Source organism: Nanorana parkeri, unplaced genomic scaffold (genome assembly GCF_000935625.1).
Source record: "Nanorana parkeri isolate BGI_ZX_2015 unplaced genomic scaffold, ASM93562v1 scaffold120, whole genome shotgun sequence".
In the NCBI taxonomy this organism is placed as follows: Eukaryota; Metazoa; Chordata; class Amphibia; order Anura; family Dicroglossidae; genus Nanorana; species Nanorana parkeri.
This window is the reverse complement of record NW_017306388.1, coordinates 295061-312845: the sequence shown is the minus strand read 5'-3', so window position 1 is coordinate 312845 and position 17785 is coordinate 295061. Positions and strand designations below refer to the sequence as shown.

Sequence of the window (17785 nt, the reverse complement as noted above, 5' to 3'; positions counted from 1 at the left end):
TGTTGTGTCAGAGCGCGGGGGGGAGGGGGGGGGGGGGAATGTTAAGAAAAAACAGTTTAAAAGTTTCTTTAGGGCATGTTAATGGAAGTTGTTTTCCTGCATTTGGAACTCACGTTAAACACAGGTCAGCAGACTCCCATTGGCTTTAATTGAGCACAGTACCCATGGCGTTTAACCCGCTTTGCTTTAAGTTTAGTTCCTTTGGGTGCAGTGCGTCCTATTAAGGTGCGTTTGGAACTGCTTTGCCTCCACTTCAACACAACCATTTCTTGTCAAATGCTGCTTTTGAAAAGAATAGCCATCATCATGAGCCCTTACCATTTAAGGTCAAATCAATCATTAGACGCATAGAGGGGTGTATACATGCACCTCCACCTAAAGGGGGGGTGTTGTCAGTGCATGACGAGACCATGGGGAGGTGGTACCTGGCAGTGCACAACAAAACCGCAAGGGGGTGTTACGCGCCCAGCTCGCTGATGTCACTAGTTGCCAGGAGCTCAGCAGGATGCCAGCCAGAGCGTCACAGGTTCCTAAGAGCTTTTAGAACCCTGGGACACTCTGGCAGGAAAGGAGGTGGCAGGCGCTACAGCATACAATTTAAAGTGTGAGACATGCTTGTTTTTTCATAATGCATTGTACCACAATGCAAGTCACATGCGTTGTGGTGCAGTGTGAGTCTGTAGGCACCTACTGCATGGTGCCACAAATGAATGGCGCCACAACACAGTGTACAGAGTGCCTTGTGTTACTGTTGCATCAGATATCGTAATCTTAATGAGCTCCCCTACTCATGCTAATTAAGGCCCCAGGGCCGAAATTGGGAGGGGGCAGAGGGGGCATGTGCTCCGGGCGCTGCATCAGGGGGGCACCACCCGGTGCAGACTGACATACAGGTGGAACTACTAGGGTCGCATCGACCGGACCCTGGCGTTCTGCCACTTCCTGCCGTTCAGAACACAGCAGGTTTGTACTATTTTGTTGTCGGACAAGCACGCCACTAACCCGCCGAGAATCGTACGATTCTTGGTGGGTTTTCCAGCCTGCTTGTTTGGCAGAAGACGTGCGATCGTACAGTAGAAACGGTTGCACGCCTTCCATATACTTTGCGATTATCGTACGATCGCGGGATTTCACGCGATTATCATACGATAATCGTACAGCGTATGGGCACCTTAAGAGCTATATCTGCCTTCTACAGGCCCCATTAAGGGCCAAGTGGGTGAGTCTCAGGAATAGCTCTGTGACAGCTTTAGAGGGGCAGCATAAAGGTGCCCACACACCTTGCGATAATCGTACGATAATCGCGGGAAATCCCACGAACGTACGATTGTCGTAAGGTGTGTGGAAGCCGTGCGACCTCTACTAAGATGGTAGGTCCCAGCTACAGCCTCAGGACCTTTGTATGTCGACACAGGGAGGCTTTTACAGATAATATGCATAGATTACAAATACTCCTATGAGAAGATTGTTGTTGAAATGGTCTGTGACAGGGTCTCTTTAAAAAAAAAAGCAAAGAAAAGGGTTAAAGTTCATGGGTAACCACAACTATTTTCTTGGTAGGGAAAAGTAAAAACCCCTGTTAGTTTATTTTTTGCTAACTCTGTACTGTTTGGGAAATTTCCCTTCCACTTACCATCCTGGAGACTCAACAGGGAGCATGCTGATAGGTGAAGAGAGTGAGAAAAGGTATTAACCTCTGCTGCTCTTTCATTGTCCAATCACAGGCTGGGGGCAGGAAGGTGACCAGACTTCTTTTTTTTGCTTAACTGCATTAGAGAACAGCCTGGTCACGAGTTGGCTGCATCATCAGGCAGAGCTCTATAAGTCTCCAGACTAGATGGGCAGAAATGTAAATCCTCTGACAGATCAAACAGCTCCCAGTTATGAATTCCAAATGCATATTTAGTTTGTTTGTCTGGAGTTTAGCTGACAACTGTATCTATTCCTCTGCACAGGGGAGACACAAGAGTAACAATGGTCTTCTATGAAGGATATATTGCCCCGAGCCACCCGAGACTGGGTAATCCTCCAGTTTCTTCCTAATCAGGCCTACATAGCAATGGGAACAGGAAATTCAGAAGCGCCTGAGATGGACAGCTGTGGGGGAGGCCTGTCCTGACCAGTTTAATATCACAATAGCAGAGCCCCTGGGCACTTCAAGCCATCATTTACCAACAATTCCAAATCGCTAAACACATTATACTAAAGAAATATCATTGCAGTAATTGACTTCGCTTGTCAGGGTATCCATTACACTGGCTAACGCGCTTCCTCCAACGCATACATGACGGAAGTCGATCCCAATTATGATAACATTGTAGAAGGGATTGTATATTACACAGGGAGGCTAATGGTGCTGCTAATTGCTTAATTAATATTAACATATAGCAATTATTGTTGGATTAATGTGTTGTCATTCTGATCTGCTTTGCAAAAAGTTTGAATATGGGCGGTATCCAAAGTGTACCTGTCCCCGGTGACAGCTGAGGCAATCGAATTGTATCAAACAGCAGAGAATTCGACGTGGAAGAAATAGGAATTTTCTGTATGGACAGTAATGTGAGAAGAAAATTGAAGCCGAAGCAAATATAACCCCTTCATGACTGAGCTTTTTTTCAGTTTCTGTTGGTTAATGACCGAAGCACTACATACATATTTGCTGGGTGATTCTTTCACAGCCAGGGGAGTCCCGAGGCCGGGTGTCACCCGGTCTCTAGACCGGGTGACACCCCGTCATGTCGTCATAGCGAACACACAAACTATCAGAGCATTCGGTGGGCTGTTCACCCCGCCGAGGGCCCCACAAGGCACTGCACACCCCACAGTGCCTTGTGAAGCCCTGATTGGCTAAAGCCTTGCACCTGACCACAGGTCAGGTGCAAGACTTTGCCCAATCACGGCACAGTGCACTGAAGAGCAATGATTCGGCAAAGTCATAATTACTTTGCACAATCATGGCTCACCTGTCAGGTGGCGGCAAAACATAAACAATTGGGCGGAGCTAACGGTAAGGTTCTGCAGGGCGAGTTTGTCGCGAGCGGACGGTCGGCGGGCATCTGGGTTTTAAGAAAATAATTTCAGTTTATTTTTTCTTGCTTTATTTTTTGTTTCGTCAAGTCGTCGTCATCGTGGAAAACGCTGAACGTCGTGATTGACCCTGAATTACGTTGGTGGATCCATTTTTTTTGGGGGGGGGGGTTTACAATAAAGGAATAGTCAAAATCATTGGTTGCATTTTTCTATCAATTAAAGGATTGTCCCTAAAAGTCTGGACTTTTTATTTACCCCTTACTCATTCACAAGGGAGGGAGGTGCATCTGGGTGCCCCTTTATTAAAGGGGTACCCAATGTGAATAAGCCCCCCCTGCCCACACCCCCACAACCAACGCCCCAGGGCTTGTGGGGAAGAGGCCTTTGTCCCCATCGGCACAAGGACAAGTTGCTTTTCCAGGGGAGACCATGGAAAAGCAGCCTCCCAGTGCCGAGGACTAGTGGCCTGGTATGGGAGGGAGGGATGGCCGCTCTCTCGTTCCCCCTTTCCTGTCCTGCCAGGCCTGTGCTCGGATCAAGGGTCTGGTTGGAAATTTTAGGGGGGACCCCACATCTTTTTTCCCCCATTTGTGGGGGTGGAGCTACAACCATTAGTAATCAAGGGGGCACACAGATTTTTATAAGCCCACCTACCCGCAGACCCCACAACCACCAGGCCAGGGTTGTGGGAAGGAGGCCCATGTCCTCATCGACATGGGGACAAGGTGCTTTGTCAGGGGTCCCCCTCTGACAAAGCACCCTCCCCATGTTGAGGGCATGCGGCCTAGTATGGTGCAGGAGGGGGGCCACCACACGCTCGTTCCCCCTCCTTTTCCTGCTCTGTCAGGCTGTTGCTTGGATCAAGGGTCTGGTAAGGGAGTTTAGGGGGACTCCACTTTGGGGGTCTCCCCTAAAATTCCTACCAGAGCTAAAGGGTTTGGTACGAATTGGGGAGGGGACTTCACGCTGTTTTTATTGTTTTAATGTTTAACAACATTAATTTATTCCGAATGACATTCTTATTCTTATAAAAATTTTCTTATTAAAATTTCACATGCATTCAGATTAGTCACTTTTTTCATTTGGAAATTTGGATGCATCCGAACGTCCAAATGTGCAGAAATTCGTCCAAATTTCAATTCGGACCTAAACGAATCTTACAGGTCTACTGTGGATTGCAGGTGAATATTGCAGCAAAAGCTGATTTTGTTATCTTTTCTTTCAATGAGCTATTCATGCTTTCTTTTTTATATATCTGACTGGAGTTCTACTTTCAAGGGAAGTAGCGAATACATCTGAGACCTCGTGACCTCAGCGGCCTACAGACAGTAGATAGGCTGTGGAATATCCGTAATAGGTACATGGGTTTTATAGCATGTCACGATATTACTGTATGTGTAGGCTCTGCAAAGGCTGCAAGGAACATCTGTCGTATTCTGGATCTTAATACCGGAGGTCGTCACCTCTTTGATGGAGCGTAAAAGTGAAATGTTTTCCTGTGAAATGTTTTATAGGTTGTTGGTATCGGTGGCAGCAACAAATTTTAGACATGCTGATATATTGGGCGATATCACAGAACATCATTTTATCTGTTTGAAGGTTGCTCATCAAAAGTTAAAAAAATAAAAATTCTGAGATAGATATAAGAAATGAATATAAAGAATACATAGAGATAGATGGATGGGTAGATAGATACAGATAGATGGAGAGAGATACAGATAGATGGAGAGAGATACAGATAGATAGAGAGAGATACAGATAGATAGAGAGAGATACAGATAGATAGAGAGAGATACAGATAGATAGAGAGAGATACAGATAGATAGAGAGAGATACAGATAGATAGAGAGAGATATAGATAGAGATAGAGAGAGATACAGATACTGATAGACAGATACTGATAGACAGATACTGATAGACAGATACTGATAGACAGATACTGATAGACAGATACTGATAGACAGATACTGATAGACAGATAGGGAGGAGCAAGCATGTAAGATGTGAAAGTCACAAAAATACATTTTAATGCCTATTTGAAATGACAGAAATATATATGCAGTTGGCTAAACATTGTACTAACAGTCTCCATTTCCTGTTACAGCACCTGTGCAGGGTGTCAAAATATGACTGTGCAGGCCAATAGAAACCAGAATTGAACCCTGTGCACACAGTAATCAGCACTAAGTACCTCAGTAGGAGACCTGATCAGACACACCCCCTCTCTTCCTCAGCAATTCAAGTCCTTGTGAGGGAGGTGTGGCTGTTACTCAGCTCTGCCAGTGTAAAGCACTGGGGTAGAAGGGAAGGGAGAAACATAAACACTGCAATGATAACTCTATGTTCACTAGGAGCTCAATTGCAATACTATGCTTTAAAGAGACCCTGTCAGGTCGTAAAAGAATTGAAACCATCAGATCCCTCGAAGAGTAAAGCTATTGTACTCACCACGTTGGTGCCCCATGTGTCATACCTTCTTTGAAGCAGCATCCGTCAGTGTCTTTGGCATTCGACTGGGGTAATACAGATAAAAAGCTTTAATCTGATGACTACACTCCCACTATTTGTAGTCATGGTGCCACATGGACAGGAAGTGAGGGGAAATCTGCCCAATGGGGTCACCAAACAGGCATAAAAACCTGACAGAGATATTAACTCTTCTCTTCCTCTAGCTGAAATTAAAAATATAAGTTTTTTCTTTGCGTTAGGCGTTCAATAAGCAAAATATATACAAATGTGCATACATTCCCTTGAAGAGCCAGGCGGTGACCCTTATACCTGCTGGAGGTGTCTGTGCTTAGCTGGAGTATCTGAAAACCAAAACAAGAAAAAGAAAGAACTCTTCCGGGACGCAGTATGCATATCGTGCTGTCACATCTAAGTTTTCACTCCTCTTTGTCTCCCGTTTAATAGGAAAGGAATGTAATACACCCTGGTAAGTCCCTGGTGAGCATTCGACTATAATTAGAAACTATGGAGGTAATACAAGAGGCCCTTTGTCCAGAAGCATGTCAGGTTAATTTAATTAAAACTCCAAGCGCCTCTAACAAAAACTCGACGCTGCCGTGAGGTTCAAAGCGTTTAATCCCCGGAGATGGAATTTCTATTTGAGTGTTAATTTAGCGCTGCACCATCCAGCCGCTCATTAACGCTTTGAACGGTTTGCAAGTTAAACAGCAAACAGATTAGCCGGGTGGTGTTTTTGCATTATTTGACGACGATTATTTGCAGACAAGGTACACACCGGTGGCGAGGAGAGGAGGAGGCTCCGCCATGATAACACGCCGATGCATATTTATCGTCGGGTTGAAGTTGACCCCCCCAGAAAGATAACGTTAGTTGTCATGGAAACAAAGTTTACGATTTCAATAGTCCTTTGGCGTAACGTTGGGATACGGCTATGTTTTTAATTAATATTATAGTCTTATCAATGCGTGCTAATGTTTGAAAACATGTCTTTTCAATGTGATAGAAATTGATTCATGTGCTTTGCAGTATATGCGATTTCTTTTATTGGCTCACTTAAAACCCAACTCTAGGATACATTTCACCCTCCACCCACCCCACCCCCCAAAAAAACCCTTTCTAAAAGCTTTCTTTAAGGGCTTGTTCTCACCAAATCCGGACCCAATCTTCATGATTATCTGCACATGCAGTGCAATGTGTTTTGCCGCGTTTTTGCCATGTTCCAGGCCGTTTAAAAAATGTATTTGATTTTTTAAGCCTAAAATGGGCTTCCACTGCATTCCAGAGCGTTTGCATGAGTTTTTGATGCGTTTTCATGCATTTGCGTGCATTGCAGAGCAGAAACAAATAGGGCATCCTGCAGTTTTTCCACATGCTCTGGAACTGAACGCTGTGGTGTGAACTAGAGCCCAAAATACCATTGGAATACATTGGATGCATTTTTGATGCGTCCTGTAACTGCTCTGCATCTGCTCCGCTCTTGGTGCGAACAAACCCTTACTTACTGTAAGCCGCAGTCACATGATGCCTCAGCCCCAGTCTTCTCCCCTTCTGTGTACGTGCTGCTTGGGTCCTTCTTTAAGTGTCCACGTCAGCGCCAGTAATAACAGGCTTGCTATGGCACCTGCCCACTGCCTGCTGTCAAGGCGCTGATGTGGACACCGGTAGATGAATTTGGAGCAACCACCACCACTTCATCCTCAGTGCAGCTCAATAATGCTGAGCCTGTTAAAATCATAGGCACAGCATTACTGACCTCCCTGAATGGGAATAAGGCTCCGCCCCCGCTGTCAGCATCACTGGTCGTTGAGGACGCTGTCGGGTGTAGCCCACAGCTTCCTTAACAGCTGTTGATGCCCACTGTCAGTGACACTGTCAGTGACCAGAGCCTGATGGGGAATTCAGAGAACTGAGTTTCCCTATTATGTCTGTTCTGCTGCTGATGGACAGCACGCAGTGGGCGGCTGTTATAGCCAATAGCAGACTGGCTATGGCACTCACCCACTGCCTGCTGTAAAATTGCAGCAGAGTAGACCTAATGGGAAACTCAGTTCTCTGAATTTCACATCAAGCTCCACCCACCCATCGTATATGTTCTTGACCGCTGTACCTGTTTGTGTGACAGGCACAGCAGCCAGGCAGGGACGTCAGTAATTTTTATCTGTGATTTTATCAGGCTCAGCGTTAGTGAGCTGCACTGAGGATGAAGTGGCTTTGGTTGTGACAAATTAATCTACCTATTTGCGATGAATCTTGTGGAAGCACCGACATTTGCCATGTGTATGTGCAATGGAGTTCTAAAGTGTATCGCAGACATTCTTTAAATATTCCAGTGATTGTGTTAAAAGTCACTTTAGCATATTTTTTACTGAAAAAGAAAAATGTGCTGAGCTCTGCATACATACGCAGCAGCAAAAAAAGCGTTCCCAGCAAAAAAAAGTGCATTGCACAAAATAGTGCAGGAGCCTTTTTGCTGTGTGTATATGAGCTCGTTGAAATCAATGGGGCCGCGCAGCAAACGCGGTGCGCAAATGTGCATGAACGCGTGTTCCCGGGACCTGCAGGTGTAAACCAGGCATAGGGCTGTTCTCTTATTCGGTCAAAACAATCTCCATACACCTGGGGATACCCGTTCCCTAACATTGGCTACACACATTACAATCAAATCAAAGCCCTTGCATTACAAGGCCTCTTGGCATAGCACCCTCCCTATGTTCAGTGCATGTGGCCTGGTATGGTTTAGGAGGGGGCTCAAGCATGCTGTCCTTCCTTTTCCTGGCTAGCCAACTTGCAGGGATTTTGTTTGGTTGGGTTTTTCTTCCATGGGTTTCCCCCCTTAAAATCCATACCAGATCCTTATCTAGACAGTTTGGGTGGCCAGGAAAGTGGGAGCTAAATTTCAATTAAGACTAAAGGTGGCCATACATTGTACGATTTTCATACGGTCTTTCAAGCGAAAATCGGACAGTTGATGGTACATCACCGATTTACATTTTTGATATTGCGATCGAAATTTTTCGATCGACCAGGGTGGAAAATTTTTCTCTGACCGAATGAAAATTGATGAATCAGTGGGGTTACGTTCATCAAAAATCTTAGCAAGAACACAGCACATGCGCAAAAGGAAATTATCTCTGTCGTTGGTCAATAATAATTGGTTGGTTAGTATAGCTAAGGAACGAATTCTGAAATCGACATTTGCCTACACTTGATGGGGTATTTGAGCTATAATCGAAGGGTTTGAGGCAGAAACAAACATTTCCGGCCGAAAATATACTAGTGTATGGCCACCTTTACCCTAGTGCCTCCAAAAACATGAACAGGTGAAGGCTGTAAATCGATCACTGCTTTCCACGCAACACAAGCTTCACTCATTGGCTCCTGCACATTCCCCTATGAACAGATCTGTCCAGACACAGCCCTGATCATTGACCATAGATATAAAAGGAGGATGGGAATGTGGTTGTATGCTGTACAGTTTCAATTTTATTTAACTATGAAAGCTCTCTCCAATACTGAGTTGTTTTTTTTGTCATTCCATAAAATATACTATATATATAAATATACCAAAGTTATTCCAAAAAATATACAATTTTGTGGGCTAAACCAACACATTAGGCTGCATGTATCCAGAGTGATTGTGTTTCTTTATCTTGCAGGTGAAGGCACACCTGTGCTGCCCTCCGGTTCTATAGGCAGGGGGCGCTGTGGCTCCTCTCAACCCTATTTCCAGAGCTTCAGAAGGATGAGGAAGAACAGACCTACCTGGGTGGAGTCACAGTGATGGATGGCGGAATCGGAGAAGTTAATGATGTCAGTTTAAATCACCCATACTATGACATTGCTCGCCATGGCATTATTCACGTACCCGGTAAGTTGCAGACAACAAGTGTGATATGGGTAGACGTGTGTGTGTGCACTAATAAGTAGAATAGACATTTTAGACTGCCTGGGGTGCAGTAGGAACATCATAAAGAGCAATGTGGCCCCATAGCAAAACTATTGAGGGGCCCCATCACTCTCTAATCTTCATCTCAAAAGCAATTACTCTAGTAGTACAGAATACAAATTGCTTTCATAACAGTTGTATAGAGCTCCCAAATGATAAATTAAATCCTTTTTACTTTTGCCACCTGCATAATTCACTTTGTAGCCAACAGCCTTGGGGCCTCCTATGCTTTCTGCCCTTAGGGTATAGACTCATTACTGCAGTTCCTTTTTGTGAAGCATCTGAATGAGCTTTAGGGTCAATTCACAGCAGTGGCTGTGCGTATGATGAGTTGTGCACACATGCTGTGATGCACTGTGACAACGCATTACAGTGTAATCCACAAAAACACTCACATTCCAAAACCAGTCTTTCAACCATGATTGCATGCCCAGGTGCAGATAAAAATCATGCCATTGTCTGTAGTAACACAATTCCGAAAATGCCGCACTCCCTGTGCTTAACTAGAATGCATCACAGTGCTTGCATTCTTTCTAATTTAATATTTTTTAATTTGGTCTGCCAATTATACTGTTGAAAGTGTTCCGTTATATATATGGAGTTGGGGAAGGGTTATGGAGATGAGGAGAGGGTTGTGAAGTTGAGGAGGGGATTATGAGGTTGAGGAGGGGATTATGAGGTTGAGGAGGGGATTATGAGGTTGAGGAGGGGGTTATGAGGTTGAGGAGGGGGTTATGAGGTTGAGGAGGGGGTTTATGGAGTTGAGGAGGGGGTTATGGAATTGAGGAGGGGGTTATGGAGATGAGAATAAGGGGATAAATGAAGGAGGGGGAAAGATGAGGGTAGGTCTCTATTCTTTCCAATTCATTAGAAATGAAGAAGGCAGAGATGGCAACATGTGCTTAGAAATGCAGAGCCAAGAATACATGGGTTGTCATGTCAAAGAGGAAGGTGGGGTCCCGTCGAAACCCTTTTTATGTCGGAGACCTGATATCTATGGATGGTGTCAAACCCTTCCAATACCTTCGCACCCACTGGAGTGCTCCGCTCAGAGAGAGCTTCCGATACCTACAACTCCAGAGTTACGTCGCATCTCTTCTTCGGCACTGCTTGGGTTCTCCGCGCAACCTTACCCCCTTTCGAAATCTCGCTGTTGGTCAGATCCTCACTCAGCAGGCCTGATAAACCATCTATATGCCTCACTGGTGCCGTCTGTTGGGGCTCAGAAACTCTCCTACATGCTAGCCTGGGAAAGTGATCTGGGAGACTCCCTAGACCCCCATACATGGACCGAGATATGGCTGGCTGCAACGAAGTGCTCACCGAATGTTTTGGCTCAAGAGAATGCTCATAAGGTCATGTTCCGATAGTACATGACCCCAGACAGGATATCCAAATTTGCTCCTTCCGCCTCACCCCGCTGCTTTCGGGGCTGCGTGGACAGGGGCACTCTATTTCATATCTGGTGGCAGTACCTATAAGCGCAGAGGCTGTGGATTAGGGTATATAACTTATTGAGATCAGTTTTCAATACATCCTTTGTACGTAACCCCTGGGAGGCACTTCTGGGTAGGCCGGTTACCCACATTTCCAGGAGGGAAAGGAAATTGGGTAACTTAATTTTTTTGGCAACTAGACAGACTATTGCCAGAGCTTGGAAATAACCTACGCTGCTTATTTCGGAAGTTAGGCAACGGGTCATGGGTATCATGGTACATGAGACGCTCACGGCAATTTTGCATGACTCTTACGCCTCTTTTCGGAAAACGTGGTCACCCTGGCTGGACTATGTCCAACCAATGGAAATGGATCGCGACTTATTGGCCCTCTGACTGGGATTTGTTTTGTCGGAGTGATGAAGTCCCCCTCGACTCCCTTCGCAACCCCCTCTCTCTTTGTTTGTCTCCTTCTCTTATTCTTTCCCTTTTTCCTCTTTCACTTACCTCTAGGTTCCTCTGGTGTTTTCTAGAGCCTGCCGTACGTATTATAGACTGACTGCATGGCGTATAGTCTATAGCTCTTGCTCCCTTACTTATATGGTCTCTCTGGCGTCCTGCAGCAGCAGGTCGTTGGAGACGCCACTTCAGGTCCCAAGAAGACCGGTTTGCCTGCAGAATCAGTGCACTTATCACTTTGGTGCCTCTTGTTTGGTATCACTGATTCTGGAGGCTTTTGTTGTTTTTGTCTTGTTTTTATTTCTGTTTCAAGTTGCTGATTCCAAGATTCCAAGGCGTAGCCATCAATAAAATCCTGTGAACGGAATTCTGTCCTGGTAATCACACAGGAAGTAACGTCACCTTTCCTCACTTTCCAGTTAATTAACATTGGCAACAAGTTCTATTTTTGGTCTCCGGGTCACAGCCAGATAGAAGCCTTAACAGGAAGTGCCCGCTGGGGACAAATGCAGTTATAAAATTACAGTGGCTCTATCCCTTCCCCACTCTATTGGCTGGAGTTTTGCTTTAAAGAAAGCAGCAGAGCGCCTGTGTGTTATGTGGATGTAAATGTAAAGGAACACATTGGGCGTCAGTCTTGTTTTGTCATGTGACCTTTTTGGCATTCCTTCCACATTGCAGCCCGGTCTCAGATCCTGAACTCCGGGAGATGTTTGTGCTGTATCTTACCGGATTAGCCAATTCTTAAATATAATATAATTCAAACAAACATTCCGGGTCTGGTAATGGCTTTTTAAGCTAATTAGATTTTTGGAATTGAACAGATCAAAGCTCTGCAGCATGCATCTCATTTCAGCGGAGGGACTGATTTATTGCGGCAAGTCACACTAAGGTAAATAGTTATTTGAAGAAACTTTTATAGTGTATTATCGGTGAGCGCAGATTCCTTGTTTACCTTCAAGTGAATGCATGGTGTTGTTTCTTAATTTATGTTAGGCACTACATTTTGTTTTCTATTTTATTTCCCTTTTAGTCAGGATAACATAAAATCTGTTTTGTGTGTATACACTTGTAGCCAGCGGATGGCGAACTAGACCCCACTCTCTGCCACATCTGCTTAGTCACTTTACTGCTATGCTGTGAATGCCTTCAGCAATTTAATCTGCTTGAATAGCTCTTTAGGATCCATTCACAGATCTATTCTTCTTCAAGTCATACATTTGGGTCAATGACAGTCCCAGCTGCCTGAGGTGCAACACACAATCAGATCATCTGTCAATCCATTTGCTTCGATACCTCAATAGCATCTATGTGAAAGCATGAAAGGGCAATGGCTCATTTGCTTTATAATAACTTTTTATTATGAAACAATCGCAATTTGAAAAAAAAAACATGAAAAATTATGCACCCCCTGAAAGAATATATATATTCTTATAAATTACACAACAAAAATCTTTTGACTGTCTTCTCATTCCCATACAAACCATCATGAGCACTCATAAACAAAAAGCTTCCAAGAAACCTAACAGTCCGGATGTCTGATTCCAGAATTTCTTTGTCTTCTAGGTGATGATAACTCGGGTCGGACAGTAATTACATTCAGCTGTTGTCGCTTGCCGCCGTGCCATGAGATTGATCACGTCCGTCTTCTAGAGTATGTGGCACAGCTAATCCAACCTCTACATAGTAATACTTGTTTGAGTTTCAATCAGTGTGACCATATTGAATTAGGTCCTAAAATGGTATTAAAGGCACAAAAAATTGCTTCCTTAGTTACCTCTTCTCCCCTAGTCGGCTGATTGGACATTGAGGGGCAACAGCCCATGAGTTAGGTTGCACTTTTGCTCTTCTGTAAATATATTCGCAGTATTAGAGCACTGTGCGAAGGATTTGAGCTATTATTATTTTATATATGAATATAAATTTATATATATATATTTATTTATTTTTCCTTTTATACTTTTCTTTGGTAAATGTTGTGATTACGTCCTATCTCTGCCTAAGAGAAACAGAGATTTTTCTTCACTTCCTATCCCTGTAATGCCATGACAAGAAATGGGAAGTGTGGTTGTCACCAAGACAGGAAGGCACAGACAGAAATAAAAACCTTGTCAGAAGTGCTAACTAGGGATGCACCAATACTGATATTAGTATCGGTGCCGATACTGAGTATTTGGCCGAGTCTTCGTACTCGCCCAAATGCTCTGATACCTTCCCTGATACCGGAACTTCCTCTGGAAGATTTCCTCTGACCGGCAGTGCCGTAGGGGAACATGGAGCTGGCTTCCCGGGCAATCAGGAAGCTAAGCGGCGAATATTGACTCACCCCCCGGCTTCCTGATTGTCTGGGAAGCCATCTCCTTTCCGATTGGAAGACATGCCAGATATGCATTTCAATCACCCCAAACGCCCATATACTGCATATGATATTATGCTGCTCCCGCTTGATCCTCGACTAATTAAGCGACTAGGGCTAGGAGAAATAGACATGCTTCCTACGTTTGTACCTGTACGGCACCTTTAATCGAATGTATGTGTGTTATATGTTTACTGTAAATTGTTTGCTCAAAAAAAAAAATTAAGAATAAAAAAAAAAAACCAAAAAAAACAATTGAGCCAGCCAAACAACATGGAGCCGGCTTCCCGGGCAACCAGGAAGCCAGGCAGGATGTCATTACCTGCCGCCCGGCTTTCTGATTGCCTGGGAAGCCGGTTCCGTGCCAGCAGAAGCACCAGTATCGGTACTCAATATCAGTGAGTTCCAAAAGCAAAATACCAGTACTGGATACCGAAAAACCATAATGGGTGCATCCCTAGTTCTAACCCTTCCTCACTGTGATAAAAATGTCTTGTTGGTGCTCTCTTTGGAGAGATTTCCCATGGCTTTTTGTTGTAATAGGAAGTGAGTCTAAATGTCCTCAGATGGCAATAAAAATCTGACCGGTACAAGCCCTTCCCCCAGCTCCCCCAAAACAGAATAAAAAATTGGCCGGCGTTTGGCTTTAAGCGACCTTCACATTAAAAAGTAATTGGTTAATCTCAAGGAAGTTCTATACAGATTGTACAATCGTATTGTAACTGGTGACCAGCTCAGGTTCACACACTTTAAAGAGAGGCTAACCTGCTGCTTGTCTCAAGTATGTGAGCTTTTTAAAGGGGCCTCTGTCACCAACCTAAAAAATTGCAGGTAAATAAACAAAATCATTCAAGTATTTTAAAAGTTTGATGCAGTGTTTCGCTTTCCATAAGTGACATTTTATTCACTTGCAATGTGCAACTTGCTAGAAAATGTAACTATTCCAGGAGAGTCAGCTCCCTAGCATAGCCCGTTACCTCCTTGTGTGTCATAGCCCTCTCCTCTTCTGGGAGTGTCTAATTATAGTCTGTGCTGGCCCAACTCCTTCTCTCCTCCCCCCTACCTCCCAACATAACCTTATATGTAGCTGCCAGGGGAGGAGCAAAGGGAAATACTATAGAGTGTCCCATGAGTGACAGCTCTTTGTCTGCTGACATCACATCCAAGATGGTGGCACCCAGCAGAAGTCTCAGGGCTTTTGGATGTTCATACAAGAAAGGATTTTACAGGTTAATAACATGAGTAAAATATATTAAATTCACATTTATTCTCATGGAAAGATTGCTGTTGAAACAAATAGTCAACAGGGTTTCTTTTACTGCCCGAAGCCCCTCCTCACAGCTCAGCTCTATGTTGTGACCAGAGTACAAACAATACAAATAAATCCGAATACATTTACCGATAATGCCCCTGAATGGAAATACACCTTTCACAATTCATTACTCTGCATGAAAAAACTTGGGACGTAAGTGAATTTACTCATCTTTATCCACCCCGTGGTGGGAATTTACCATTTATATAAAATTTCAACTTTCTCCTTTCTCTTCAATAAATATTCAAATTGTGCAGTTCATATTTATTTCTAAAAAAGATCGACCCGTGGGTCAGAGAGACGTTTTATGAGTTCTGACTCTTCCTGGGAAAGCCTGAATCTGCTTTACTATATAGCCCAAGGCTGCAGGTAGAAAACCTATTTGTCCCAGCGACTTCCACATTCACTAATGTCACATTGCGGGCTATTGATGGAAACTTTCTCTGCGAGAGCTCGAACGTTTGAAGTTGCTGCTGTCTTCACCTGTTTTCTGCAAATTGAACACGAGGGAATTGACAACTAATGACTGAACTGCGTTTAAAAAGAAAATCCCCTTGATTTTCTTAGAAGTTACAGATTCCATCTGGTAATGACGCATCTAATAAGTATGTTTTGGGCGACATCAGTCATGGTGTCAATTAAGGGCGACTTGTAATAACTTGTACAGAGGCTGCAGGCAACACAACATCTACTTAATTAGTAGATATTTATAGACTGGAACGTTTAGGAAAGAAATTGGAATAAAAAATAAGGTTTGATCAGGCTAAAGAGGAACCATTAAGTGATTTTACCGCGCACACATTTCACTTATTATTCCAATATACAGTATGTAGAATCAGTTCTGAGGAGACTTCCACATCCTGCTTGTTATTCCACATTTTCACTCTACTTCATTCAGATTTGTAGACTCTCCCTCCTTTTCTCTCTATCTTCTCTCCTCTCTCGCGCACAGCGACTTTCTTGTCTCTCCCTCTCTCTTTTTTCTTTCTCTCTCTCTTTCTTTTGTTATTTCTTTTTTGTTCTCTGTCTCTCTTTCCTTCTTTCTCTCTCACTTTGTCTTTCTTTCTCTCTCACTTTCCTTGTCTCTTGCTTTTGTTCTCTCTCTTTTGTTCTCTCTCTCTCTCATTCTCTCCCTCGTTCGTTCTCTCTCTCTTTTTCTGTCTCTTCATTCTCTCTCTTGCTCTTTCGTCCTCTCTCTCTCTCTTCCGTTCTGTTTTTCTTCCTCCTTCTCTTCTTCCCTCTATTGCGCATTCTCTCTCTCTCTCTCTCTCTCTCTTTTTGTTCTCTCTCTCTCTTTTTTGTTTTCTCTCTTTGTTTTCTCTCTCTCTTTTTGTTTTCCCTCTCCCTCTCTTTTTGTTTTCTCTCTCTCTCTCCCTCTCTTTTTGTTTTCTCTCTCTCCCTCTCTTTTTGTTTTCTCTCTCTCCCTCTCTTTTTGTTCTCTCTCTCCCTCTCTTTTTGTTTTCTCTCTCTCTCCCTGTCTTTTTGTTTTCTCTCTCTCCTTCTCTTTTTGTTTTCTCTCTCTCTCTCTCTCTCCCTCTCTTTTTGTTCTCTCTCTCTCTCTCTCTCTCTTTTTGTTTTCTCTCTCTCTCTCTCTTCCTCCTTCTCTGTTGTGCTCTCTCTCCTCCTTTCATCTCTACCTCCTTCTCGTTCTCTCTTTCCCTCCCTCTCGTTCTCTATCTCCCTCCCTCTCTTCTTTCATCTCTACTCCCTCTCTTTTGTTTTCTCTCGCTCTTTTGTTTTTTTCGCTCTCTTTTGTTTTCTTTTTCTTCCTCCCTCTGTTGTGCCCCTCCCTCCCCAGAACGAAGGGAGAAGTTTTGTGAGTGACTGCGGTGCGTTCCAGCAGCTATCGCTCTGGAACGCACTGCAAAGCCTCCTGAAAGCAACATGTTGTATAATTTTTTCTGCACCACAATGTGATATGATGCAACTGGACATGTGGGTACTGCACTCCCCACTGACCATTGAATGTTGCCGGATTTGGAGCTTTAAAAACTTAGGTCTACCTCCTTGTTTTGCTGGACATGGGAATGAGGCCTTATGGCCTTTATATGACTTTACTGACCCATGTACTTGTTAGAGTGAATTATATTTTTAAGCAAACGTAAGGCTAGAAGGGATCCGCTATGGCTGTTTTGCTTTTAAAAGTAACGATTCTGCAGCTGGTATTATGATTCAGACTTCATTGGCTGCATGCTTGTTTTAGGTTAGGAATAGGGATGAGCTGAACATACAGTATCTGGGTTCAATTCTCAACATAGTCGCTGAACTGTGCCAAACATTAATGCAAACCCTATCGATTTTATTAATCAATTCTGGCCAATTTTAAGGCTGGATTTTCGAGCAAAAGTCATGGGGAGCTGGGTACTTCCCTGCGGGACATGTTTAAATGCAAAAAATATTTTTTTTACAATTCTATTCAGCAGGGAGCCGCTCTTTTAATAATGCGAAAAATGCAAAATTCCTTTAAATAACTTGCTTGGGGGATACCCTAACACCTGCCTGTGAAGTGGCGCATCTGTAGGATGTGCGGGATGCAATGCAGCAAAGTTGACATTTTGTGAAAGAAAAAAATGCCATTTGTGGTAAATGACATTTTGCTGCTGGCTTGTTTTTTTCATCAGCAGACCCTCATCAGGGTCTGTTATAGATTCAGAAAAATATAATTTGCCACAAATGACATTTTTTTTTCTTTCATAAAATGTCATGGGCAAAACAAAAGCAATGAAACCATGTAAAGTTCTCCCTCCAAATCAATAGGAGACACTCATGCTTGATTA

General features: G+C 43.7%; 1 protein-coding gene across 2 annotated transcripts in view; it reads left to right on the top strand.

The window, feature by feature from the left end:
- LOC108784611 (proline-rich protein 5-like) overlaps positions 1 to 17785 on the top strand; it is a 120943-nt gene that overhangs the window by 76130 nt on the left and 27028 nt on the right. The window contains exons 5-6 of one of the 2 annotated variants that reach the window (XM_018553470.1): positions 9230 to 9367; positions 12907 to 12994. In XM_018553470.1, the coding sequence (XP_018408972.1) occupies positions 9230 to 9367; positions 12907 to 12994 (226 nt within the window). Of the gene's footprint in view, positions 1 to 9229; positions 9368 to 12906; positions 12995 to 17785 lie in introns of those variants that run through there. The other variant, XM_018553472.1, reaches the window with a different exon arrangement.